Source organism: Halichoerus grypus, chromosome 14 (assembly GCF_964656455.1).
Source record: "Halichoerus grypus chromosome 14, mHalGry1.hap1.1, whole genome shotgun sequence".
Lineage (NCBI taxonomy): Eukaryota > Metazoa > Chordata > Mammalia > Carnivora > Phocidae > Halichoerus > Halichoerus grypus.
In genome coordinates, this window is record NC_135725.1 from 57,165,855 (window position 1) to 57,193,721 (window position 27,867).

At 50.9% G+C, this 27,867-nt stretch overlaps 2 protein-coding genes and 1 long non-coding RNA gene across 14 annotated transcripts in view; 2 read left to right on the plus strand and 1 right to left on the minus strand.

The window, feature by feature from the left end:
• The window catches only part of NFX1 (nuclear transcription factor, X-box binding 1), a 72,874-nt gene extending 71,136 nt beyond the window's left edge, over positions 1 to 1,738 (plus strand). For 2 of the 5 annotated variants that reach the window (XM_078061368.1, XM_078061369.1), the window contains exons 23-24: positions 152 to 256; positions 1,459 to 1,738. In XM_078061368.1, coding sequence (XP_077917494.1) covers positions 152 to 256; positions 1,459 to 1,531 — 178 coding nt within the window. In that variant the 3' untranslated portion in view covers positions 1,532 to 1,738. Of the gene's footprint in view, positions 1 to 151; positions 257 to 1,458 lie in introns of those variants that run through there. The other 3 variants (XR_013443726.1, XM_078061370.1, XR_013443725.1) reach the window with 2 other exon arrangements.
• A 7,107-nt stretch (positions 1,739 to 8,845) lies between these two features.
• Positions 8,846 to 23,200, minus strand: AQP7 (aquaporin 7). 8 transcript variants are annotated; one of them, XM_078061375.1, is made up of 9 exons: positions 23,015 to 23,027; positions 21,835 to 21,885; positions 20,429 to 20,564; positions 17,562 to 17,682; positions 11,271 to 11,423; positions 10,286 to 10,423; positions 9,957 to 10,075; positions 9,559 to 9,812; positions 8,846 to 9,184 (listed from the first exon to the last, which is right to left on the minus strand). In XM_078061375.1, exons 3-9 carry the CDS (start codon positions 20,453 to 20,455, stop codon positions 8,902 to 8,904), a joined length of 1,095 nt encoding a protein of 364 aa, XP_077917501.1. In that variant the 5' UTR covers positions 20,456 to 20,564; positions 21,835 to 21,885; positions 23,015 to 23,027; the 3' UTR covers positions 8,846 to 8,901. The 8 variants fall into 8 exon arrangements, with proteins under 8 accessions (XP_077917501.1, XP_035925451.1, XP_035925453.1 ...); XM_036069558.2 differs by lacking the exon at positions 20,429 to 20,564 and having other exon boundaries at positions 11,271 to 11,394; positions 23,015 to 23,200; XM_036069560.2 differs by lacking the exon at positions 20,429 to 20,564 and having other exon boundaries at positions 9,559 to 9,776; positions 11,271 to 11,394; positions 23,015 to 23,196.
• A 1,579-nt stretch (positions 23,201 to 24,779) lies between these two features.
• Positions 24,780 to 26,133, plus strand: LOC118521182 (uncharacterized). Its single transcript, XR_004910030.2, has 2 exons — positions 24,780 to 24,834; positions 25,910 to 26,133. It is a non-coding gene; the product is annotated as an uncharacterized LOC118521182 (long non-coding RNA).
• Positions 26,134 to 27,867: the final 1,734 nt, after the last annotated feature.

Sequence of the window (27,867 nt, forward strand, 5' to 3'; positions counted from 1 at the left end):
TTAAATGAAGGTGACCATGCCTGAGAGGGGATGGGTCACATCAGAGCCCTCAGCAGCAGCACAGTGAAAGTCATGACTGGATTTCCAGCAGTCTGCCTGTCTCCACAAACAATTCTCACTTTTCAATACTTTGTGTTCTGACTTTTATCAGAGGGAAGTCCATTTGTCCTCCTAGCACGCTGACATGTGTCCTTGAAAGGGAAATGCAGTCACGACCTCCACCACCAATTCCTCATCACAGACATCAGACAGACAAGTAAGGATCCTTCAGCTGCTTTCCAAAGGCCCTGTCTATTCAGAGAAGCCAGCAGGGGCTGAACTGTCTGGGACTCCACCACCAGCCATTGGCGACCTCTCAGGCCTGGCCTTGGGGTGCTTTGTTCAAATTAGTAGGGTTTGACTGGGATGTCAGACATTTGTTCCTGCCTGAGGGGTCCCAAGTTTGATGTTCGTAATGCCCACTTCCCCTCTGGGGAAAAGTCACTGGACATAACTTCCATGGTGTAGGTGGTGACACTGGGAAGTGGATTCAGTCTGTCACACCAGAGGATTTAGGAACATCACATGGTTCACAAAGTTATTGTGGAGGTGAAAGTCAGCTAGTGGGCAGGGTTGCAGTGAAGGTAGAGACTTTTGTGTTTTGACCTGTCTACTTCTGTATGATTTAAATAATTTTTATAACAAAAACATATTTTCATGATTTAAAGAGAAAAGAAAACCACATTGGCAAGCAGCAAGTCTTAGGAGCAGGGAAGGAGCACCATCCCTTTTTCCCTTATTGTGACTGAGGCAGCATTGCTGAAAGTTGCTCTGAAACCCAGCAGGGTCCCTAATGCTGTCCTGGCCTTCCACACAGCAGCCCTACCAGAACCTCTTATACAGAACCTCTGGGAGGGTGGGAAGGGCAGTTTACAGGGTCACCATGACGGCCTTAGCAAGCAGTGTTCCCGAAGACTGGACAGGACAGCTAGGTGTTGCCCATTGGGCATAACCTTGGCAAGAATTGTCTAGATCAGTGTAGTTCCCCAGGACCAGCCCTGCTTCACCCCTGGAGAGCAGACGGCCTGGATTCTAGTCAGCCCAGCTCCATATCCATGTGGGCAGTGGTTTGGGAAATGTGAAGGTATTCCACAGTTATTCCACAGCTGTGTCCAGTACTACCTCAACATAACCATGTGGGATCTTTGGCCTGTTTATGCCATGCTATCTTTTTTTCCCTTTGTTTGCTTTATTTTTGTATAAAACTTTATTGTGGAAAACTTTTAGAGTAGAGAATATGTTAATACAGTGAACCCTTGTGTGCCCATCACCAAATTTTAATAGTTCCCAGCTCATGTGGGCCCCCCTATCTTATCAAAGCTTTGCAAATGGCAAATCAGCTGATCCTTAACTTTCTGAAGACTTCAGTCTGTTTCCCCCAAACAAGAAAAGATTGATCATTCTTTGTTTGCTTTTCAGGAATCCTGCAAGCAGTAATTTACAGAAAATAGCCAAGGAACCAGTAATTGACTACTTTGATGTCCAGGACTGAGAAGATCAAGATGCACTTAGATAAAAGAATGATTAGGTGTGATGGAGACTTGTTTGCCAGCAGATAAATCATGCTTGTTCCCAACTGCCTGGTGGACTCACACACAGTCTCACATACTGTCTTGTACTGATACGTCCAAAGCATGAGTGTGTCAGAAATTCCCTTGTCCTCTCTTCTGTCTGTATAAAGTGTTTCAGTACAGCCAGATCTCTGACTAGATGGTCGCTAGTGATTCAGTCATGTATTTGCAGAGGCTCCACCATCACTGATTGTTCAGAGGGCCGGGGGAACATTGAGTTTGATTTGAACAAACCAGAATTTTAGCCTGAAAGTGGCACTTAGTCAAAGCCTCAGTTGTCCCAATTATCCATCCTCCTCTTAAAAATGCCTGCAACATTAGCTGCACCTCATTTTTTGGATTAATCCAAACTGATCACAATCTTTGGAAAGACACAAGTGAACTTCTCAGTCCAAAATACCAAACACATCCAGAATCACACATGTTGTGTAAAACCTAGCTATCTTATCTGAGTCTTTTGCCAAAAACTCTCATAGGTCTATCTGGCTGAATTTATCTTAGGGGTTCTTAATGCCATCAGTTCTAGACCTAGAAAAGGGGTCAGGGTGCTTTACAGAATTCCATTTTCTAGAGTTCAGGGATGTGGCTCATACCACATCACCGAGCCTGTCCTGTTGCAGTTTAGCTATATATGCTATGATGGTAGAGGACATAGAGCAAGCTCCTCCTCCTGCCAGGTTCACACTGTGGCCTCTGTGTACTGACCAGTGTAGCCCTAACTCCTCTTTGGTTGAGAAAGAGTCTCAGGTAGATTTACCTTTCCTGTGTTGCTTTCTCCCAGGCTTGGAGCAGCTGTATTGGCTCTCCTTGTCTCTGAGCTCTGGACTTCTGTTTAAATATTCACAGAAGTATGTGGACAGTCCAGGGCTTATCCCAGCAGCCCTCTGGAGGCATTCTTGAGTCTTTGTAAAGGCAGGTGCATTGACAGTTAACATTAGTCTGGCCCTCTCTGCCGTGGCACCCTTCCAGCTTGGAGGCCAGACTTGCAACAACTTCTTTGTCCAGAGCAAGCCCGAGCCCCAGAGCAACGGATTTCAGAAGTGACGTCACAAAACTGGCGCTTAGTTTTCATAGGAAGAGCAGGACAACCCTTTGGTCCTGACCCAGACAATCTGCCTTGAGAGGTAGCAGGTACAGGAGCAAGAAGAAGCAACTGGAGGGAGGAGATGGAAAACTGCAAAACCTCCTCTCTCTCGACTCATTTAGCACAGGGTCAGTGGCCCCAAACACAGCAGGAAGCCCACAAGCATCTGTTACATCTTTGAAGCAGTGGTTCAATGGATGACCTGCTCATGAAGAACATCTCAGAATTCAGGAGGCAGGAGACCTGATTCTAGATGCCAGCTGTGCCACATAACTCGCCACTTGATGGAATGGAGGTATCACCTGCCTTAGCAGGGTCGTTGTAAAGATTAAATGAGATCAGATACATGTAGGTGCCTGATATTATCATGAATGCTAAAAGTTTATATAAATGATACTTGGGGGTGCCTGACTGGCTCAGCTGGTAGAGCATCTGACTCTAATTTTGGGGTCATGAGTTCAAGCCCCATGTGGGGTGTAGAGTTTACTTAAAAAAAAAAAAAATGAGGGGCACCTGGGTAGCTCAGTCCGTTAAGCTTCTGACTTTTGATTTCAGCTCAGGTCATGATCTCAGGGTTATGAGATGAGCTCTGCTCTGGGCGTGGAGGCTGCTTAAGATTCTGTCTGTCCTCCCTCTGCCCCTCCCCCACCCACCTCTCTCTGTCTCCCTCCCTCTCTTAAAAAAAAAAAAAAGATACTTAGTATCTGGAAAATATATAAGCATCTTCTTCCTCCATACTATTAGCCAAGTAAAAGTATAGAATGCTAAACAGACCTCTTCTGGAGAATGCTTATGTGCCCACCACATGCAGCCTTGTGCTAGGGCTGTGGCCTGTTCTTCACAGTTAGTAATCCAGCAGAGGACACATACCTGAACAAATATTTATAATGGAATTGGTCATCTACAAGTAAGTCATTAGTCTGTTATTAAAAGCTGAGTAGAGCCATAAGAGGAGTTTCCTGTGACGTGGTAGGAATGGGTTAGCTCTCGTGGTTGGGAGAAGGGAAATGGGAGGAAACATTTGGGCTGAGCCTTAAGATGGTAGTCTGCCATTAGAAGAAGAAGAGAAGCATGCCAAGGAAAGATAAATAGCGTAAGACAAGCCCAGGGATGTGGTTTGTGGTGGGGTTGAAGAATGGTTATTTGTTCAGAGTGGGCAGACAACTGGAAGGACAGGTGATGAGGCTGGAGAGGTAGGAAGGGGTCAGCTGTGGAGAACCACAAGGAGCCACTGGAGGGTCCTAAGCAGAGAATGGCATGACTGGATTTTTGATCCAGAGTGGGAGTCAGCAAATGGTTTCTGTAAAGGTCCAAATAGGAAATATTTTAGGCTTTGTGAGTCTTAGAGTTTCTGTTGCAGCTACACAACTCTGCCATTGTGATGTCAAAGTGGCCACAGACAATACATAAGCAAATGAGCATGACTCTGTCCCAGCAATACCTTATTTTATAGACACTGAAATTAGAATCGCATACAATTTTTCATGTTACAATATCATTTTTTTCCCAGCTAAAACCATTTTTAGCTCATGGGTTGTACAAAAACAGGCAGCAGGCTGGATTTGGCCAAGGACCTTAGTTTGCCCGCCCAGTTCTAGAGCAGTGTCTCCAGCAGAGTGTATAGAAGGGATTGGAGGATTAACTTTGAGGCAAGAGACCCAGGAAAGAGCTATAGGGAGTGATCCAAGTGAAAGATGAGGATGGGGGTTAGTGCTGCAAAGGGAAGAGATTCAGGAGATTGGATAGGATGCTTGGGGTCATCAGGGAGCTAACACCCCTCGGATCACTAAAGGGGCCCCAGGCCCCCTCAGCAAGGGGAAGCTCCTTTCTCATGGGTTTGGCAGATTCACCACTGAGCAGTGGCCTTGGGCAAGAATTTACATGTGGACTAAAGGGATCCATTCGTGGAGGAATCCCGTGGGTGACACGACCCCACATTACTGCTCCCTGAGAATCAGGTGATAGCATCCCTTCCCCTTCCAGGCCCACCCTCTCTTTCAGCAGGAGGTTCTTTATGGGGCCAGAGCTTTTCAGAGACCCAAGTTCTTATCTCTGGAATTCCCTCTGGCTTGTCTGGCAGGGCTGGCTCCTTTCAACAGTGGTGCCAGTCTGAGGTGCAGTGGGAGGTTGTATTCAGGCTTGGAGATGAAAGCAGCCCTCCTGATTGCAGGGGTCTGTGTGAAGCAGCTCTGGATCCTGTCCTGGACAGGCCAGAGAGCAAACCACGGGAGGGGAAGAAAGAATGTCAGTCTTGTAGGAGAGGTTCAAAGTCTCAAACAGTGGGTCCTGTGATTTAGGTTTGGGGGAGGGGATCCTTCCATCATGGTGTCAGCCTTCTTGCTTCATGCCTGAAAGCCTGGAGACCTTGTTCTCTAAGGATAACCTGCTAGTGTGCCTTCTCTTTTAAAATTGGGGTGTGAATGCCTGGTCACCTTCACAGACCTGCCTTCCTCATCAGTCCTTTCATATGCCCAGCCATACCCATTGCGAAATTTCTTCCTCCCAAGCTCCCTGCATGACCTCAGCACAGATACCCCGGGCGACCTCTCATGGCTTTTTAGAGCCCACAAATCCCCAAAGAGCTCTAAGCTAGGCCAATCCCTCAGTCTACAAAGGCCTAGCCCAGAAGGGGCAAGGCTCCATGGGGTCACTCTCAGTGTGAGCCAGGCCAAGACTGGAATCTAGGTCGGGAGGTGTCTGAGTCCTCAAGGAAAGGGCAACTGTCTTCCCCAAACAGGATTCCCTTGGAGCCTTTCCCAGTGGCCCGGGCCACCTCAGCCTCAGGCTTTATGTGGTAACTCTTCATAAGGCATAACCTCCTGGGAGAGAGGGAGAGAGAGAATCTCAAGCAGACTCCCCACTGAGCACGGAGCCCAACACAGAGCTTGATCCCACGATACCGAGATCATGACCTAAGCCGAAACCAAAAGTTAGTTGCTCAACCAATGGCATCACCCAGGTGCCCCTGAAGTATATATTACTATCTCCATTTTACCAATGGGTAAAGGTTGAAGTTAGGTCCTTTGCCCGAGATCACGCAATGAATAATTGGGGATCTGAAATTCCTGTAAGGCCGGACTCCAAAACCTGTGTCCTCCACTACACACACAGTTTACCTTGGAGTCTCTGGGACTGCAATATCTGGCAGGTCAGGACAGGTGGGATGGAAGTTTATACTGTGTCCTAATGTAGGGAACACCAGCAACCCCCAGAAAATGGGACTTTTCCTAGAATGGCTGCTAGGAGACAATATGTATCCCCAAACCAGGAGCCTGGGGAGTGGTGGGGTAGCGGTTCCACTTTGCCTCAAAAAAAGCTCTTACTTAAAACTTTTTAGTAGAGTTTATAACCAGTATCTTTAAAAATTATTACCTCTCCATTTTTTTAAAATACTGTTTTCTGTTTGTTGACATAAACAGCGTAAGCACAGGGGGAAAAACATAAGTCACGCAGATATCTGAAGGAAGAACATCCCAGGCAGAGGCAACAGCCATTGCGAAGGCTCAATGGTGGAAACATCCCATGTACCTTGAAGGAACAGCAAAGCCATCCAGCTGTAGGGGAATGAATAGGGAGAAAGAAGCAGGGGCCTGGAGGCCATTGGAAGGCTTAGGGCAGAGGAGTAAAGGAACATTCCAGCTGATAGTATTGAGACTACACTATAGGGGTGACTCAGAGCAAAAAGGCTGGAAGATGATCAGAAGACCACTTCTGTAATCCAAGAGAGGTGACAGTGGCTCAAACCTGGGTGATGGTGGTGGGGTGATGAGAAGTGGTTGGTTTCTAGATAATTTTGCAGGTAACACCTATAGGGTTTGCTAACAGCTGGGATGTGGGTGGGGTGTGAGAGAGAATGGAGTCAGGGACGACTTCAAAGATTTTGGCCTGAGCAACGGGAAGACTGAATTTGCCATTTACTGAGATAGGAAAGAGTGTGGGAGGAGCAGGCTTGAGGGATGAAAATCTGTTCAGTGGGTGGTTGTACATGGGAATCTAAAGTCTGGAAACAGGATTGGACAGGAGATCTAATTTGGGGAGCTGTTGGCATATAATGGTATTTACAGGCTGGTAAGGTCACGTTGGGAAGGAGGGTGAAAGAGAAGAGGTCTAAGGACTGTATTCTGGGCACTCCATCATCTAGAGGGCAGGGAGCTGAGGACAGGGCAGGAGTCAGACATTTCTGGAGCCAGAGCTAGGGGTTGAAGTTGGAGGACTCAGTGCTACAGAGAAGTCCTGTGTGGTGGGGGTCTCTGGAGTTTTCCTCCTGGTTGCCTAGGAGAGTCTGGGCTTCTTTTGCTTGCCTGACCATTCTGAACCTTCTGAGAGAAGGGGCTGGCCCCATAGTACAAGTCAGTTAGGGTTCCTGGGGTCAGGGGAGATCATGGGCCTTGGCTGCCTCCTCCCCTTTAGCCACCTCTTAAACATGGGTACTCCCCAGGACTCCATCATTCACAGCGACACAAATGGTGGGTAATATGAGACCCATTTTACAAATGAGAAAATGGAAGCCCAGAGAGATTGAATAACTTGCTCAAGATACACACCTCTTGCCCCCAAGTCCCATAGGCAACTCAAACTCAACATGCCCACGATAGAACTTATCTTCCTCTCTAAACCAGTTTGTCTCCCATGCACACTCTCAGGGGCACATCTCCAATGCCCCAGGCCCAAGCCAAAAACTTCAATCAGCCTGACCCCTGCCACATCCTTACCCACTCCTCCCAATTTGAGCCAAGTCCTGTGGGCTTTACCTCCTCCGTATCTAGTGAATCCCCTTTCTCCCATCTGCTGCTCCTCCTGGATTATTGCCTCTCACCATACTCCCTCGCAGGCTCCAATCTCCCCCTTTCCCAACAGCTTGCACACCGCAGATCAGGCGGGCTTGGTAAATCTCATCTCACCATGTCCCCATCTCCAGAAGAAAGCCCAGCCTCCTCACCTCAATCTCCTCAAACTGCAAAGTGCAGCAACCAGCCCCAGAAAGGACAACCCTTGTCCTCCACTCTGCTCTGCCTCCTCCCTCTGGGAAGCCATCCCTGGCCTCTGCCCCGCGGCTGGGCAGTGAGCCCCCTCTGAGCCCCACAGCCCCCTCTCGGTCACTTAGCTCCTTCCTCATGACTATCCATCCTCATTAGACTGTGCTCCTCGAAGGCAGAGGTCCAGCCTCATCCACTTCAACATCTCCAGTGCCCAGGCAGGGCCTGCACACAGGAGGTTCTCAATAATTGTTGAAAGGCGGAATGCACAATGACAGAAACCATGGGTGATGCTGCCTCTGAGTCCCAGAAAGCAGGGTAATTCCTGCTTGATCCCAGAGTGGGTGGGGATGCTGGCTGCCCCACCTCCACCCAACCTCTGTGCCTGTCCCCCTGAACCCCATGAAACCATTTCCTGTCTCTGTACCTTTTGGAAGAACTTCCTTCTCTGCATCTTTCTTCTGACTCTGGAATTCCTTAGTGTGGGAGAGCTCTGACACCAGTAGAAGAAAGAGGAATCCAACCCTTTACCTACTTTCAGTCTACATCAGGCATTTACAAGGTGGGGGGGTGATTTTGCCTCCAAAGGTAAGAACATTGATTCATGGAAATGGAAGATGAAAAAATCTTACTCTATTTTGTATAAGGCACAAATCTATATACACAATACTGAAACAGATATATAGTACATCTGTGGTATTAAAATACCATGTGATTAAGAAAGAAAATGTCTAAAAGGCTTCCAAGGGAAGCAATAATGAAAAAAAAGTTTGAGAAACTCAGATCTACATGCTTGGGCCTTGCTTTGTCTGGTCCAAGGACTAGCCAGAACTAAGGGAGAGTCTAGAGTCTCATCCCAGGGCAGCTCAACGTATCCCCAGAGCTTACCCCCAGCTAGCTGTTGTCCTTTCCCCAAAACCATCCCTTCCCTACCCTATGCCTGAAAGTCCACCATTCTGTGTCTGGCATCCTTTAATCTCCTGTTCCTACTGAGGCCGTAGATCGGCTCTTCCCCCATTCTCCCCGGGGGCACCCCAGTTCCCAAGGCTGGAAGGAGTTAGAGACCTCTTAGCTCTGTGCTCCAGCCTTGGGCTACTGCATAACCCTGGAGTTCCTGGAAGAATCCAGTAGGGAAGCCAACCACAGGAGGCACCCAGGAAGTGGGGGTGCCGCTGTGTTGGACAAGGCTTTCTTTATTAGAGTGGGGGGATAGGGTCACAAATAATCTTTCTTAGAAGTGCTCTAGGTAGATGGGGTCACTTAAGGGTGGGACAGTTCGGACTGAAGGTCTGTTGATGGGAGACACAGAGACAGGGGTGAGGGGAGAGGTCATGGGTGGGTTTGGCATGGTCTTGGGCAACACAGGTATTCTGCGGTCTTCATACACCATGGAGTCCTCCAGTATCTGGGGCCTCCGTGCGACGGTGGAGCCAATGAAGACCAAGTAGATGATGCCACCTAAATAGGCACCTAGGAGCGGTGCCACCACTGGCACCCACCACCAGTCCCGGGCCCTGCAGGCAAGAGGCAGAGGCCTGCTGAGGGGACTGATGCCCAGCACAATACCCGCATCCACTCAGGCTGAGACAGGGAGTAGGGCCTGAGAGTAGAGGAGTGATCCCCATTCTAGCCTAAGAGTCGCCCCTGAGCCTGCCAGGTCAGCTTCAGCCTGATTCAGGGACAGGGCTGGTCTGGGGCAGGATTGACATTCAGTCCAAGAGCAGGATCTGCATCGGTGCTGATCTGGGGGAAAGGGAGGTGCTCACACCTGTCTCCCCAGGCCACCTGGGAGTTGGGCAGGACTCTCCTGTGCCGCTCCTCAGCCCCCGCCCCTCTGCATGTAGGGCACCATAGAAAACTTGCAGGAATGGGCTGGGCAGGGCAGTACCTGAAGACCTGTATACCCCAGCCAGCAATGTAAGTGAAGAAGCGGGGAGGCAGGTCCCGGGATGGGTTCATGGCATATCCTGTGTTCATGCCCAGGGACACTCCAATGACAAAAACGAGGATGCCAATCACCAGGGCCTGTGTCCCTTGCAGTGCTGGGTTGTTCTCCTTGTCCGTGATGGCGAAGAGACATAGCTGGAGCATCCCTGTCACTAGCACCTGGGGAGCAGACACCGTGGCAGCCCCCTGGGGCCCCTAGCCAAACCACAGAGCTTCAGCAGTGCCCCCAGCCCCAACCCACCGGCAGAGACCCCATCCAGAGTTCTTGTCCTTTCTACTGGGAGGGCTGCCTGCTAGGTGGGGGGGCTTGAGGAGGGGAACCCACACTGGACAACTGACCTCATCCAGGAAGCCCCTCCACAACGTTGAGTGGTCAGGAAGGTAGGTGGCAAAAATGCTAGCGGTGGCTACGGGACCAGTCACTGTCAGATGTCCGCCCGAAAATTCGATAATGGCTGCTGTGGAGACACAGACTGAGTGTGAAGCTGCCACCAGCTAAACCCCACTGGAGTCCCAGGGTTAAGGCTGTAGGATCCAGGGGTGGGGAGCAGCTCCAAGGCTTTCTCTCCCAGATGTTTTCACAGACCAGAACACTGGGCTTGGATCTGCCCATTTTTCAGAGGATGAGGCTGAGGCCAGAGATGGACAACCCAGGGCAGGACACTCACAATAGAAGAGGCAGTAGACGGTGGCAGCAGCCAGGAAGGAACCCAGAAACTGACCCAGGATGTACACGGGAAACTTCTTCCAGGACATGCGGCCTAGTGCACAGTTGGTGAAGGTCAAGGCTGCATTCATGTGGGCCCCTGCGGGGAGGGGCAGAAGTGTCAGAGGTGTGAGAGCAGAGACAAACAATAATAAGAAACAATATGAGAGTGTGGCGCCTGGGTGGCTCAGTCGTTAAGCGTCTGCCTTCAGCTCAGGGCATGATCCCAGGGTCCTGGGATCGAGCCCCGCATCGGGCTCCCTGCTCCGCGGGAGGCCTGCTTCTCCCTCTGCTGCTCCCCTTGCTTGTGTTCCCTCTCTCCCTGCCTCTCTCTCTGTCAAATAAATAAATAAAATCTTTAAAAAAAAAAAAAAAGAAACAATATGAGAGCGGGGCGCCCGGGTGGCTCAGTCGTTAAGCATCTGCCTTCGGCTCAGGTCATGATCCCGGGGTCCTGGATCGAGCCCCGCATCGGGCTCCCTGCTCAGGGGGAGGCCTGCTTCTCCCTCTCCCACTCCCCCTGCTTGTGTTCCCTCTCTCGCTGTCTCTCTCTGTCAAATAAATAAGTAAAATCTTTAAAAATAATGAGAGCAAAAATAACAATAACAGCTAGTATTTATGGAATGGACTCATTTAATCCTCACAATGACCCCACGAGGCAAGGACCACCATCTCCATTTCACCATTAAAGAAAGTGAGAGACAGAGAAGTTAAATAACTTGCCTAAGTTGACCCAGCTAGTAAAAATGGGGGGTCCAGGGGGGCTTAGGAAGATTCTGGGCAGAGAGGGTCTGAAGAAAGGGGTTCAGGGCGTTCTCCCTCCCCCCATGGCCAGTGAGGATCGGGTTCAGGTGGACTTGGAGAAGGGGCTGGCTGGAGGTAGGCAGGAAGAGCCTGCAAGGGGACACCTGTCCTTGCTGATCAGATGGGGCCCCGGGCTCACTCACCAGAGATGTTCCCAGCCATGTGCACTCCCATGGTGACTCCGAAGCCAAAACCCAAGTTGACACCGAGGAAGCTCCCAAATTTACCTCCTAGAACCATATGGGCCACGGAGCCGAGGCCAAACACCTGCAAGGGAGGGCCTCTGAGGGGACCACCTGCACAGAAGCCCCAACCTCACAGGAGGGCTCGGGCTCAGATTGGGCTCCTCACCCCTATGCCCCAGGCCACTGTGCATTGCCCTTGGAGACCCTCTGCTATGCCCTCTTCCTCCAGAAATTTTCCTCCCTGACTTCCCTTTATGATGTGACCAGCGAGAGCTGGGTGGGGCTGTACAAGGAGCTGGGAGGGAAGTGGCAATGTCAGGGGCTCTTAAGGACACATCCAGGCCCCTAGACCCCAAGCCCACCTGACGTTCAGGGTAGGGGGCAGGGCTTCAAGGAGGGCATGGTTGATGTGGACTGAACCCCTCAGAGTATCTTACACTTCAACCCAACCTGCAGGAAGTTTCTTCAAGGGATCTCCAAACTGGCCTGGACTCTGTCAGAACCCCACCCCCTACACACACAGCGGCCCCGGAAGCCCAGTGAGGTTCTACTCCGCTTGCCTTCAGCAACAGTTCCATTGCCCTCAGGTGTCATTTCTGAACTTCTTGCTCTTCCCACCTGTAACTGCTGCATCACCTCAGAAGATACTCCCCACTGACCTCCTTCACAGGGAGATTAGAGGCCTGAAGCTAGGCCCTCACTCAATCTCCTGCAGCTCCCACCAGAATCCATACCCACCTTCCCCTTCAGCTCTGGCTCCCGTGCCCAGCCTCTCTATCCCTCTGCAGGCACTCCCCTCTTGCCTGTATCTTCCACCCTCCCCTTGACAGCTCCCACGGACTCAGGTCTCTTTCTTCCTGCTGTGAATCCCTGGACACCCCCTCCCTGTGTGGGCCAGGCTCTAGGAAAGAACACACTGGCTGGCTCCTTGATCCCTTCCCTAGCTCTCCCTCTTCAATCTGGCTCCTGCTTCCACATGTCACGGACACCAAAGCTCTCCCCGAGGGTTCCAGCCTCCTGATTTCCTCCAGGTCACTTTAGCCATTGTCTTACTTGACTTTGCTAACTTTGACCTTCTTAACCACTCTGTGCTTCTGGAAAGTCCCTCCTTTTTGGCCTCCATGACATCTCTGTCTCTCCTGGTTTCCTCTTACCTCCATAGCCTCCCTCTCTACAGTTCCTTCCCACATTCTTCCTTCATCTGCCTCGTGAATATGGATGACCCCAGGGCTCCATCTTTAGCCCCTGTCACGTCTCTCCCCAGGCACTCTTCCTGGGCCTTCTGACCAGATCTATGGCTTCAGATATGCCTGATGCACTAAAATGCCCAAAAGCTCCACCTAGGAGCTAAATCCCTATCTTCAAATACCTACTGGGAATCCGGGTTTTTCAAAGGCATCTATGGGTTTTTCAAAGGTTCTATGTTGAAAGCTCACCATCTCTCAGAAAATGTGATCCTCATCCTATGTTCTCCATCCCAGCTGGCCAAGCCAGAAACTTAGATGTCACAAATGAGAGCTTCCTCTCCTTCATCCCCCACACCCAGTCAGCTTTGCCTGCACTCTATCCAGATCTCACCCAGCCTCCTCCTTGCAGCCAGAGTGACCTTTCTAACAGAAAAATTTGATCATGTCTGCCCTTGTTCAAACATTTACTGGCTCCCCTCCATTTCTAGGATAAAGTCCAAACTCAGTAGGCCACCATTTAAGACCCTGTATAATTTTATCCCTCTGCCTCTCAGTTTCATATCTACTCAGTGTTCTCTATGTTAAGCAATAGTATTACTACTAAACCATAATAACCACTTATTAATCACTTATTGTGTGTCAGGCACTTGTAAGCAAGTTATATCTATCACCTCCTTTAACCCTTACACCACACCAGCCTTTGTGTTAGGTGCTCTTATTCTCCCCATTTGACAGATTGTTAACCAAGTCCTAGAGAAGTTGAGCGGCTTGTCCAAAGCACACAGCCTGCACAGAGGGAGCCAGGGTTTGAATCTAGGCAGTCAGCTGTGCCAAACAGCCTCAGCACCAAACAACCACACTGCTCCCTGCCTGCCTTGTTTTCTAATGCTTCTGTGGTTTTGCGTGTGCTATTCCCTCTGTCTGGAGTACCTGATCCCAGATTCTGAAAAATCAATACTCTACTTTAAAGCCATACTCGGAGGGCACCTCCTTTGAGAATTCCATGTGCTTTAGATAACGCTGTCTCTGAGGGACCTATAGACATTGAGGGGGCTGGAAATGGAAGTGTAGATTCATCCTCCAATATGATGGCCATTAGCCACATGCAGCTATTAAGTACTTGAAATGTGGCCAGTCCAAACTGAGACCTGCTCTAAGTGTAAAGTACATACCAGATTTCAAAGACTTAGTAGGAGAAAGAGAATGTAGAATATCTTATTAATAATTTTATATTGATGATGTGTTGAACTGGTAATATTTTGGCTATATGGATTAAGTGCAATAATTATTCGAATTAATTTCACCTGTTGCTTTTTACCTCTTTAATGTGGCTACTAAAAATTTTTTTAAAATTACAAATGTGGGTCATATTGTATTTCCCTTACACAGCTCTGTTCTAGTGTTTTCGAAAAAGAAAGGCTGGAGAATCGACATGGGAGCTATAGCTGAAGCCGTCGGGGAGGATGAAAGTGAGAGGAGGTCGGCTGCGGGCTGCCCCCCGGTGGGTTGGCATTAGAAACCCTGGCTGGAGCAGGTGTTGAAATGGGAGAGAAGCAAAGGGAGAATGTGCCCTGGACACCAGAGAGCAGCAGAGTTTCCCAGGAGAGTGTGGTCCCCATGGTCACATGCAGCCTCCTGGTCAAGGGCATAAAGGCCTGAAAAAGTGGTGAGCACTGCATCATCAGGCCATGGGAACAGAAACCAGGTCCCAGAAATTGAGAGGTAAGTAGGTGATGAAGAAGAGTTAAAGGATACCAGTGCAGACAGCTCTTTGAGATCCTGCCTGAGAAGGGAGGGAGGGAGAGCGTGATCATTGAAGGGGCTCACAGGGGGAAGGGAGGAATGTTTTGTGTTGTGCCAGTTTAAGTAGAGAGACTTCAGTGTGGTAAGGCTGAGAGAAGGAGAGGTTCTCCCTCAGGATGGAACTAAGTACCTGAGTAGACTGGAGGGTGGGACTGGTGCAGGAGTGGAGGGCCCTCCATGGAGGAGGGGCCCTGCCCTAGCCAAGGAGGGGGAATACATGGATGCACAGGTAAGTGGAGTCTGGGGCTGCAGGGACAGGTGGGTGAGGAGCCAGACAGGGGAAGCCTGCCTGATGGTTTTCTCTGTCAAGCTAGAAATCAAGCCATTTGCTGATTTAAAAAAAAAAGGGGTGGGGGGCGCAGAGTACAGAGTACAGAGTACAGCTTTGGGAAAGTCTGAGAACAAGTGGAATAGGCTGGATAGGGTAGGGAAGAGACAGTTGAGCAGGACCATGTAGGTCCCCCAAGAGCTCCAAGACAGGTGCAGGGGAGCCCAGAGACAGGCAGGCTTAGGGCCAAGGGTAGGATGAGGCAGGAGAGGACAGGAACAGATGGGACGTGGGGGTGGGGAGTGAGGCCAGGACGGGCTGACAGGCGTGGGGAGGGTCAGGAGGTGCAGGGGCTGGAGCACGCATGGAGGGTCTGAAGACCGAGGGTTCACATTTCCAAGTACGAGCTCTAAACCATTTGCTAAAAATAATGAATGAGCGACTAAACCCCACATGATCTCCTGTATCAGGGTTGCCAACTGGCAGCCCAGGGGCCAGTCTCTCCAGAACACAGGTTTTGTTTGGGCAACTTGGTTTTGACGACCAGAAGTTTCAGGCTCTCTGGAAGAATCAGAAGCTCGGGCAACGCTGGCCAGCATTGCACCCTGCGCGGCAGCCGTCCGCTGGGGTGGTGGCAGAGATGCTTTGCACAGGCCGGCACTCTGCCCTTAGCCACAGTCCCCACCACTCTGAGTTCACTCTGGCCCCCATAGCGTGCAAGTTTGCAACTCCTCCCTTTATGGCTCCTGTCGACAGCTGCTTTTCCAGGCCCCTACTGGCCCAGCCCCTCCTGTCCATGCCCAGTGAATGTGGCCCGGCCCATTTCGGTCCCCATAAGCACGAGGCCAGTCCTGAGCACAGCACCCCGGGAGGCTGCAGAGTAGAACAGTCCACTTCCCTCATCCTGGCTGCAGTAAATGGGGCCCAAGGTCACACTAGTTTTTCTGGCAAAACCTTCGCCCTGATGACTCACTGAGCTTCCTATAACTGAAAAAGCCCCCACTTCTTGGCACAGGCCCAAAACTGAAAATAACAACACAATGTCCTAGATGAGCTTAAACCTCACAGAGTTCTTTTATAAGTGTGATTTCCCTTCCATCCTCACAGCATATCTGCCTGGCAAATATTTCTGCTCCTCTTCTACAGATGGAGAAATTGAGGCCCAGAGACTACCAAAGGCCTGAAAGTGAGGGCCTTACCTCAGCTGGGGGAGAATTAATAAACCAGAGTGTTGTAAATTCTGTCATAGCTAAGCGAAGGAACAGAGAGTATAGAGACTAAGGGTCAAGACTATGATATTAGGTTGGACTGGATTTAATCTGAACTTAAAATGTGACCTTGGACAAGTAACTTAGTCTCATGGAGGCTCAGTTTCCCCATCTGTGAAATGGGGATAATAATAGAACCTCCCTCGTAAGAGGAGCACAACACTTTGCTGTGAGGATTTGAGAAAATACTATATGTAAGGGGTTTGGCATCATCATGTCTGGCATGCAGTAGGCGCTCAATAATAATCTCAATAAAAGGAAGAGAAACAGGGACATGGGAAGGCATCAGTGCATGTGGGTGGTGCCGGCTTCTCCTAAGAGCTCTCTGAGGAGGCACCCTCCTCACTCTATGGTTCCAAGGTTTAACAGCCCTCACGAGGCTGGAATGTCTTGTCATAAATGAATGACTTCACCCTGGATTAAGGCTGGACCCCATCCAGTTGCTGTCCTCACAGCTCAGGAGTCAAAACAGGAGGGCAGGTAATGGGGAAAGGGGAGAGGGCAGGAGGCAGGGAGGGGAGGGCAGTTGAGAGCACTTATCATGACAAGAGACCAGCACATATGTCCTGCATGCGGAGAGAGGGGGAGTTTCTAAGAAACCTCACATCCCATCTACAGTCGGGTTTCTGTCCCATCAGCCAGTAAAAGAGCCCTTGTCGAGGTCTCCAGTGGCCTCCATCTTGCCAATCCCTACAGACCCTTGCCAGGAGTCACTTTCTCTGGCCTGTCTGCAGCCTCCCACTGCTGACCAGCCCCTCCTTGTGGACCCTCCCTTCTATAACAGGTCTCCCCCTCTTCTCCTCCCACCTTTCTGGCCTCTCCTCCTCAGGCTTCTTTGCATGCTCCTCTTTAGGGTTCTGTCCTCAACTTATTTTTTTTCTCTTTCTATACACTCTCACTGGACAGTTTTATAACCACCATCCATATTCTGATGAGCTCTAACTCCTTACTTCCAGCCCAAGTCCCTCTCTTGAGCTCCAGACCTCTATATCCAAGCCCCCAGATGTCTCCACTGGCACCTCACCTGAGCACACCCAAACTGACCTAGCCTCTCACCTGGAAGTGGGCCCCAGGCTCCAGAATGGCCTCCTCCTCAGCACTTACCCCTCATCCGCTGCTTGCAAAGTCTAGGTTCCTCCACAAGTCCCTCAAATGTGTGCTTTCTTCCCCATCCCTGGACCAGTCACCACCCTCCCTCTATCACTAGGTCAACAGCCTCTTAACTGCTTCCCCTCCCACCAGTTCTGCCAGTTCTGCTGGGGTGCTCACACTGCACCCCAAACCACCTTCTAAAATCCAAATCTGAACACATCACTCCCCAGCTTGAAAACCTTCAGCGTCTCCTCATGGCCCTCAGGATTCTCAAAGCATGATGCTCAATGACACTTCTCTCTAATCTCTGTACCCTTAGTTTCCCTTCTCCCCACTTCCAGCCATGCCCCCTGACACCTGTGCCCCAGCCCATGGTTTTGTTCTGCCCCCACATATTATGATCTCTTTCTTTCCCTAAAGGATGGAGAGAAAGAGAAAGCCTCTCTCTTTACTTTCTTATGCTTCTCCTTCAGGATTCCCGCTCCAAGGCTGGAGAATGGATAATGTGACCCAGGGGTCAGTGGTGGGGAGGGGGTCATGGATTGCCTTCACTGAGCCCCACCCTCCTGAGGTCCTGGGGTGCCTGTCCCTCCCTCAGAGCCCACCCACCCTGTGCCTCCTCCCCACTCACCATCATGACGTACGTGCTCATGAACTCGGCCAGGAACTCTCGCACCATCTCCTTCTGCATGATTGCTTGCATCCTTGTTATGACCACGGGCGATGAGACCATCTTGGAGCTGCGGGTGGACCTAGAGCAGCAACCCGAGCCCATGGGCAGGAAAGAGACTTGACTGTACTCGCTGCCATCGGCCCTTTAACTCATGTCTGAGTTAATGGGTAACTCAGAGGTTACCCACACACACCCCCTCTTGCCCAGGGCAGCTGGTACAGTTGGGATCCGAGATAACTGAGAGCCACAGGGATGTGGAGAGGGACTGGTGCTAGACGGCCAGGCTAGGTCCCTTCTTTCTGGAGGGGACTGGCCCAGTGGGAAGGGTGCACTAACGAGGTCATTTTGCAGAGAAGGCAGTGGGGAGCCGAAAAGTGCCATCTGTGGGGCCATTGAGTCTCAGAGGAGAAGCAGATGGGAGAGAGCAGGCAGAAGAGTGGAGCTCAGCTGTCCATCTGCCTGCCTGCCTATCTGTAGGAGCCCAAGCTTCGGGAACACAGTCCAGGCATCAGGCACGACTTGTTAATAGGAGGCACTCTGCAAACAACACAGGGTGTGGCAGAGTCCGCTCAGGGCTCTGTAAAGACTGAGGCCTGAAACTTCCATCACGTTCTGCCAGAGGGGAAAGCATCTGCAAAGTGCAGCGGGCTCGCAACCAGGTGGACACAGACTTCTGTGGTGAACGAATGAATGAACAAATGAGAGAGAGGAGGGAGGAAAGGAGGGACTGGATCTTCCCCTCTGTTGTATGCTCAGTGCCTAGCACAGGGCCAAACACAGAGTAGGTGTGCAATAGATATTGTCCAATGAATGAGAACTGGGGAATTCATCTGTCGTGCTCTCCACTAGATCCCCAAAACCTCTTACAGGGCCTGGCACATGGTATATGCTGGACAAATATCTGTTTAATAAATGCATGTTTGGATGGATAGATAGACAAAAAAATGAGTTACGGGTTCCCATCATCTGTTGGGAGCGGAGTAGAGAGTTCTCGTTTGGGGAAGGAGATGGAGTCTGGAGGCTAAAGAGGAGGAAGAAGGCTACAGAGCCCTTTAAGTGTCGTTAGTGCTTGTTCAGACTGGTGACCCTCCCCCTGCTGAATGCCTGAAGCTGACCCAGCCCCTCAACTACCTCATCCTGCCTGGGATAGCAACATCACCCCCCACCCCAGGCTTCCTGAAATTTCCCCGGCCTCACAGCAGCACAGAATAAGTAGAGGGAGTAAGAAATGTAAATCAGGCATGGATAAAACACCTTCTACTTTTCTGGCTGAGACCCTGTGTTTAATCTCACCCACCTGGTCCTTGCTCTGTCCTTACCCCAGGGAAACAAACCAAGGGCTGAGCATCTGAAGAGGGATATAGAGTTGCTGGGACAATTTATTGACTTCCATCCAACTCTGGCTCCCATGAAGCATTGAGGGGGGGTTGTCTCCTTGCCACTATAACCAGCCTCTTAGCCCTGAAGAAGTGACTGTGAGTAGCCCGAAGCAGGCAGGTACCCAAGAGGGTCCTGGGAAAGTACCACAGAGGTAGTGGAGAGGTGGACAGAGCAAGAAGCCAAAGACACCAAGAGAACTTTCCAACCGTGGCACCTTCCTCCTCATCACACAGCAAGCAAGACACATTAAGCAACAAATAACCACCAACCAGCCACTGACCCAGAGATTTATCAAATGCCTACTATGATCAAGCACTGTAGTAAAGAACACTGTCATGATCCCTGCTCTCAGGCGGAAAAACAATGAAGGAATTGCTATAAAGTGTGAGGAGTGTTGCCACAGGTGAAAGGTGGGCATCACTAGATTGCAGAGAAGAAACAAACGACCTAGAGGAGGGGGCGGGAGGGTCTCCCACAGGAGAGGAAACAGGTTGAGAATGGAAGGCTGGCCAGATGAAGGAGCAGCAGGGGAGGCAGGGGAAAGTTCAGGGCATTGGAATGGCATGGCAGAGGCTTGCCGCTAAGACAGCGTGTGATGTGTAGATGAACTCCCCAAGGATGGGCTGGCCAGAGAGAGGAGAGAAAGTAGCATGAGGTGGGCAGAGAGGGGCACAGGGCCAGATGGCAGAAGACCTTAGGGCCCATGTTAGGGAGTCTGAACTCGACCCAGAGGGCCAGGGGTTCGGTGGAGGATTTAAGCAGCGGCATTGCCTCCTCTATGGGAGCTGGGATGAGGGAGCAGGAGTGAGGGTGTGACGAGCAATCAGGAAGCTTCTGCCACAGACAGCCTGAGCAGCGACGGCAGCCTGAGCCAAGAAGGTGCTGTGGAGATGATTAGAAGACAGTGAAAATGACACACTTGGTGTTTGATTGAAGAGGAAAATGGAGAGGGAAGGGTCAGTGATGACCTCAGGTTCAGGCAGAGCAGCAGAATGACAAGTGAGCACAGGAGAGAAGCTGCAGGCTTAGGCAGGAGCATGAGGAGGCCCTCGGGCTGCGTGGAGTTTGAAGAGCCTCCTGGACATCTAGGTGGAGATGGCCAGTAATACGGAGGCAGCTGGTCATGTCTTGTTTAGAGATACACATCTGGAGGTCATAGGTGGTCATTTGGTCCTTGGGCAGAGATGAGATAGCTCAAGGAAAGGGTGTAGAATGAGAAAACTGGCCTACAAGCCAAGAAGGTAACGGCCAACCAGATAATTATCTAAGCAATATCTGCTAACCAAAGAGCTAAATAGCTAACAACTCACCAACCAACCCTTCAACTAACTAATAATCTAGCAACTTGGCCAACTAACGGAATCTCCTATTCACCAGCTCATTTAATGATCTAATCAACCAACCACCTGTAAACCAGCCAAGCTCCAGCGGTACAGTATACAAACCAAATCTCCACCCTTGGATCGCTCCATCTAGTGGGTCTGATGGATAACGGCAGCGCCATCAGAGATGAGAAGCCAGGGGTGGGAGGTGAGGCTTGCGGAGACTTCTGAAGAGTGGGCAGGTGGTGGCCTAATGTGCCTGTGAGGGAGGAGAGTCGTGGTGGAAAGAATGGTGGGAGTGAGCACAGTCTAGATATTTTAGATGTGACTAGATATGAGGCATGGGGAGACAGAAGTGTCAAGGACAGAGTCTCGACGTCTGGCTTGAGCAATGGAGAAAGGGATCCTGAGCTGAGCTGAGGCCACAGGAGGAGGAGTGGGCTTGGGGTGTGGAGGCTGTTTTCAACTGGAACTTTGTTGTCTGTGGGACACCAGTGGGTCTTTGGAAACAGTGTCTAAAGACCCAGAAAGAGTCCAGCACAACGGGGAGCCATTCATTCTATCCAGGAGTGAACAAAAATCTCTGCTCACGTGGAGCTCGCAGGCAGCGATGAAATGCAATAAGCAAGTACATTTGCGTGTTAGAAGGTACTATGGGGGTGGCGCCTGGGCCACCTGGGTGGCTCAGTCGGTTAAGCGTCTGGCTTCGGCTCAGGTTGTGATCCCAGGGTCCTGGGATCAAGTCCCATGTCAGTCTCCACACTCGGCTGGGAGTCTGCCTCTCCCTCTGCCCCTGCCCCCACCCCACTCGCACTCTCTGTCTGTCTGTCTGTCTGTCTCTCTCTCATAAATAAATTTTTTAAAAATCTTAAAAAGAAAAAAAAGAAAAAGAAAGAAAAAAGGTAGTATGGCCTATGGGGAAAAACAGAGCAAGGAAAAGGGGGTGGGGTATGATTTTAAGTAAAGCAGTTGGGGTAAGCCTCAATGAGAAGGTGACAGACATGAGGAGGTGAGGGAAGAGCATTTCTGGCAGAGGGAAAATCACTGAAGGATTCTGAGCGTGTCTGAGGGAAAGGAAAGGAGGTCAGTGTGACTGGAGTGGGAGAGAGCAGGGATGGCATGGGGAAAGGTCAGAGAGGAAACCGGGACCAGATAGGCAGGGCCTGGGCTGTTGCAAGGACTTTGGCTTTTATTGTACCCCAAAGAGACCTGAGCCCGTAATGGTGAGAGGCAGTGAGTTCAGTTCAGTTGAGCGTGACCACCTACATAAAGGCAGCTAGAACCCCCCACTCACCAACCTTTTGGCCCTCACCCAGGTCTGAGTCTCCTGTCACCCCACGGCCCAGCCCAGGGCCCAGGTGGGAGAGGCCCTTGTTCTGGACCTCCTGACCCAGTGGAGGATGGGAAGGAGGGGGGTTTGGGAGGGTCAGCTGCCATGAGGGAGAGGCTGAGAGTAGGGAAGGAAGAGCACAGGGATGTGCTGGGGGGTGGGGAATGGGAGGCTGGAGGAGAATGGGTAGGGTACTTACCGCCTCTTCTTATCTGATTGAACCATGTTCTGTCTTTGAGATTTTTAGATGCTGCAGAGCCAAAGAGAGGTCATTAGGGCTGGGGGACACAGAACTTGGCCCCACATTCTCATCAGACCTCAGCCTCCCCGGGGGAGAAGCCACAGGGACAGGTCCTGCTGGTTCCAGTCTCTCAACCCAGCCAAGCTGGCAAGGAGGGGTGTGGATGTGCTTCAGCCAATGGGGAAAGGCCCTGGAGTCCCACCCCCTCTACCCTTGCTGGCCTCAGGACCCCTGGACCAGGCCCTTCACAGGTCCTCCTGACTTCCCCAGGTTGCAACCCAGCTTTGGACAGTGGAGATGCCCACAGCCTCCCCTCAGTGGCTCCACCCTCACATATGTGGGTATTACTGCCTTTAGTATAACCTCAAGCCCTCTTGCTGCTGACTTAAATTCTGATTTTCCAGGGCCTTTTCCTTGCGTGCATGCGCACACACATACACACACACACACAGTGAGGTCCTGAGAATTCATTTAGTCCATAGTTCCACCTCAGAACAAAGTCTACCCTCTTACCTTTCCTGAAAATTCCCCAGTGTATTCCCATTGTCCACGCAAATGACCACACAGAGGTAACCCTTGAGTTTCCCCACCCTGTAAGTCCCGGGACCCTGGGACTTCTTTAGCCAGATTCCCTGTAGCTGCAGCACAAGTTCACAACCCTAGCCCTGCCTGCGGGACCCTGCAGCCCCCAGCCCCTGCTTCTCAGGAGGGAACTCCCAGGGGAGAAATCATTCCAGCTAAGCCAGTAATCAACCCATCTCTCTGATCTGCATGCCTTCTGCTTTGGTCCAGGGTCTGGTCTGCGTGCTCTCCTCGTCCCCTGGCCAGCGCTCTCCTGACAGGCCAGCCCAACCCCCCGCCCCCCCAGCCTTGGTGGCACTGCTCTTCCTCCCAGTAGTCAAATTACAGGTAAGGGAACTAAAGCCCAGAGAGAGTGTGGGACATGCCTGTGTCACACAGCAACTCAGGACTAAACCAGAACAAACATCCTGGCTTTCAGCTCCCAGCTGGGGTTCCTTTCCCAGCTAGTCCCGTCGTCATCTCTCCACCCCCCCATATGGTCCCCAGGAAGTAGCACTCTGAGGCCTGGGTCGCAGGGGAGGTCCCCTGTCCCAGCCCTGCCTGGAGTCCAACTCACTCTACTGAAGTGCCTTATGTTCCTCAGCGTCCACCTTGGGGGCTTCTCAGTTATAGCAGCTCTTGATATCGTTCCTCCATGACTGTCCTGGGCTCTGGCAGCACCCCCGGCTGGGACTCCACTGTCCCTGTGTCCCCAGTCTAGAGCCTGCCTCTCGACCCCCCTTGGGGTGGCCCCACACGCTGCTTTGCTCTGCTCCTCCAGGGGAGAGGTCAGTGGGGCAGGGGTTTGGCCCGTGCCACTTGGGCCAAGTCCAGACACACTGCCTAAAATAACATCCCTTCTCTGACCAGCGGCGCCACGGAGACCAGGTTCTAAGGCGGCCCTTGTGAGGTCAGAGGTAGAGCTCAGGGTGGGTCCCAGAGGAAGGGCCTGTCCTCCAAGCCAGGTGTCCAGCCCAAAGCCAGAGGAAGCCCTCCCAGGGCCCCAGACGGCTCCTGAGGCCCTGGCTGTGGGAAGAGCTGTGCAGAATGGGGACTGGAGATGGAAAGATCTGGAGATCAACAGCCAGTGGAGGGGTTGGGGAGAAGACCCTGCTTCAGTCCTCAGGAAACCCCCACTCTGCAGGTGGAAAGGGAAACTCAGGCCCCTCCCAGTCTCGGGGGAAGGAGGACACATAAGCCATGTTGGCAGGGAAACCCCGGTCTGAGAGGGGAGATAGAAATCCAAGCCTGGTCCTCTGGAGTCCCTAGTCTCTGGCGAAGAGAAGAAGCCTGGGCCTCCTCCTCTGGGAGCTCCCATCTGAGCAGGGGAAGGGGAAACCTATGCCCCATCATCAGGAAAATGCCTCCCTAGTAAGCAAGACCTCTGTGAAGGAGCCAAAGCTGGAGCAGAGTGTGGGGCACCAGGCCAGGGCTGCAGAAACTTAGTGACTAAGGTGGGGTCCTGAGTGAGCTAGGGGATCAGCTGCCATCTGAGAGGACTTCTGGAGCCAGGGCGTTACTGGGCCTCCAAGGATGGGGCAATGTGGTGTTTGAGCAGGTGACTCGGTGCTGAGACACAGGGAGTGGTTGCTGGTCTGCAGACTATGAGGAGACCTGCCAGGCAGAGTGGTGGGCGGTGGGCAGTAAGTCCCAGGAGCATCTGAGGCCAGGCAGCCCCTCAGTTGGGGGGGAAACCATGTAGGATTTGGTGGCCCGAAGCTAGCTCCAGTTAATAGAACTGTCCTCTAGAGGGTGCCAATAGACCAAGCCAGGTCTGACGGGGCATTGTCCAGGTCCCTACCCCAAATTGCCCTGCAGGTCACTCAGCAGGGAGAGGCAGGGAGAGGCTGCAATCAGAGGGCTTCCCAGTCAGAAGCTGTCCTTAAGGAGCAAACTCTTCCACTGCTGCCCGCCACGGCTGAGGCTCTGCCCCTCACTCCACTCTGCAGATTCTGGTGGGCCCAGGATAATTAATGCTTCTTTCAGGAAGGGAGAAATATACCCCTGGACATGGGAGGCACCTGCCTTTATTCCTTTCCGGTGTGTACTGTCAGGGTCAGGGTGACGTAAGAGTCAAAAGTGAAGCTGGGGTCTTGGATGAGGTCAGAGCTTGGGCAGACTTGGATTGGGCTGGGACCAAGTTGGTGAGGGAGGAATTTGGGATCCATGTTGGCTGGAGTCAGGGATCAAGCCCCGGGCTCATTTACTGGGTGAGGTGCTAGAGACCCAGATGTAGAGAAGACACAGTCCTGTCTGTCTCTTGGGAGAGATGGATAAACAGCAGGTGACTTAGGATATGCCAAGAGAAGGTGGATGGAATATAGGCAGCAGCTAAGCCAGCCTGGAGGGGGGCAAGAATCATCTGGAAGAGATGACAGAGAAGATGAGTCCTCCAAAGTGAGTGAGGGGCGGGGGGGTGGGCGGGCTGGTTATTTGAAGGCATTTGAAGCCCAGTGGGATTGTGAGAAAACCTAGCATATTTTGGGAGTGGCTTGCAGAAGGCTGGAGAAGGAACTCCATCCTCCCTTGGGCCTCTGTTTCCTCATTTGTGAAATGGGGTTGGAGAATATGTGATCCTCCCAACCAACCACTTTTAGCATCCAGACAAGGCCCACGAAAAGGTCTATGAAGGCACAGTGGCCCAGTAAGTCAAAAACTAATTTGGGAAAAATGAGAAATCGGTTGAAAACGAAGTGGTAGTATTAGTGTGCTATAAGGCAAGTTTTGCAAACTTTGATGTATCTCTCAGCATTTAGTCCCTCTTGCAGAAATTTAGTTTTCTTATTCTAATTTTGTCTGCAATACATTATTTTTGCTAGTGAAAATTTGGAAATAACCCAGTGCTCTCAAACTTCTTTCTTTTTTTCTTTTTTTTAGATTTTTTTTTTTTTTTTTTTTTAAGTAAGCTCTAAGCCTAACATGGGGCTCGAGCTTACAACCCTAGAATCAAGAGTCTCATGCTTTACCGACTAAGCCAGCCAGGTGCCTCTCCACCTCCCATTTCTTACTCACAACACTAAAAACCTTACAATGTGAATTGGTAATTGGGGACATTAATGTTCAACCTAACTGAAAATTTAAATATTTATGAACACATAGCCAAGCAAGTCAAGCAGATATAATTGTCTATCATTGGAGTGGAAATTTTTTAATAGAAAACAAATAAAAAGAATCTCAGGCCCTTTTCTTTTATTCTGTTTTGACCTAAAATACAAACAAGCCAAAGGAACCTTAAAAGACCCATTTTCCCTCTGTGACAACTATTACTAACATTTTGGTAGATTTCCTTCTAATCCTTTTTTTATGTATACACATATCACATCCCCTCCTTACTTGGTCAATAATAAGTAGAATGAAACTTATTTTGTCAAGTACTGTTTCCCCTCAAACATTATTGAGAATATCCTTCCATGCCAATAGGTCTATATCCCCATCTTGCACATTTTAAATGTTTCCAATTCTTTTCTATTAGGAACAGCATGGGTCAGACACAAGAGGCCGAAATCCAATTAGGAATGAAAATGCAAATAGAAATTTTTAAAAATCAGAATAAAGGAAGAAAACTGCCAAGAGATGCTAAAACTTCTCTGAACTCCCCCCGCCAAATATGCCCCAAAGTGTTGATGTGTAAAAAACTAATCATTTCAGCTATTTGCTTCAACCAACATTCCATTTGATAAACTTATCACAAAACTACTTTCAATCAAATTGTTTTATACTTGGGGTTTTTCAGACTCTTTTGAGCCCCCGAATCCGGTGTGTAACTCAGGAGCCCATGTATCAATCAGTAAGAAAGGAAAAGCTCTGGCTAAAGGGGCAGGGATGGGTGTGGGAACACAACGCAGGTTCTTCAAGGGACCCTGGTCTCTCTGAAATCACCTGCAGTCATAAAAATTCTCCTTCTGCTCAAAAAAGAACGGACCCTTAAGTCTCACCCAGGTAAGTGTCACCTTTCAAACTCTTGAGATAGGGAAACTGAGATTCAGAGCAAGGTAACAACTTGCTCAAGATCACCTAGACCTAGAACATCCAGATCAGGGCTCTGTCCCCTGCCCCAGGAGGCCAGGGCCCCCCACCTAGGAGAACTGGGGGCTAGGCTGGGGAGGGGCAGGGGCACAGGCAGGACCCAGGACAATGTCTAACCTTGACCTTCTCCAATGACCAGACTCCCCTTCCCACAGCCCAGCCTCATCCTTCTCAGAGTCATACGTGGGCCTCCAGGACCGAGAGGACAGAGACTAGGGAAGACAGGACCAGGAGGCACAGTCACTGGCCCAAAGACAAACATCCTGTGATTTAAGGGAACCAGAATCCAAAACCAAGCCTGTTCCACTCTAAAGCCTATGTCATGTTGCCTGATTGGCATCAGAAACCAGGCATAGAGCTCAGGCCTGCCACTTCCCAGTAGGAGCTAGAGCTATCAGGGAGGGCTTCTTAGAGGAGGCAATCTCATTGACAGAATTTGGAAGATGATACTGAAGGAATTTGCATGTGTGAGAAGCATTTGTGTCTTTGTGTATGTCTGTATGTGAGCATGTATATGTGTGAATGGGCAGGTGTGTATGTGCACCTACGTATCTGTGTCTGGTCTTGCATGTGAAAACCTCTTTGTGGGTGCACACATACACATGCATACACACACACACACACACACACACAGAGCCATGCACACATTTACATGTGCCCATTCAACTGGGTTAATATTTTCCTGCCTGCGTCAGCCCGGTCCCAGTCAGCAGGCAGCTCACTGCAGGAACGTGCCCTATCTGATCTGGTCAGGGGCTGTGGGCCTGGAACAGGGGGCTCGGGGTGGGCAGGGAGCCCATCTCAGCTCCCTCAGAGAAAGCTACACTCTCTCCACTCTCCTGCTCTGCCTGAGAAAGGAGGCAGGCCCAGAGGCCAGGCAGCTCCAGTGTGAGATGACTTCCCTGTCTCCCAACTCACACTAGGGGCTCCCCAGGGGGGCAGCCTCCCTGCCTGCCTCCAGAAGGGTAAAGCCAGCTGTTCCATGAGAAACCTCCTGCCTCCCTCATCTTCACCCAAATCCTGAGGCCTCTCCACACACAGATGTCCCACTGAGGACAAACAAGGTTAGAGACTCCTTATAAGGAAATGCTCCCAGGGTGCCCCCCTCCAGCAGGAAAGTAGTTTTGAAAATGACTGTGCTAGTCTGTTGGAAGGGGGATTTGATTTACAGCTTTTGAGGAACACAGTGACTGCACAAAGAGCCTGTGCATAAGTCTGTGTGGGCAGGGCCTGGGGCACAGGCACCCATAGGCATTGAGCCTCACCCAGGAAGGCTCCGTGGAACATGGAGACCACAGGCAGGGTGGGGTCTTCCCGGTTCCTAGGCGTCTCCTAGTGTCAATGGAGGTTCTTCCCAAGCCTACCCTGGTCCCTGGGGTGCAGGCTGGGCCAGACGGGGCTGGA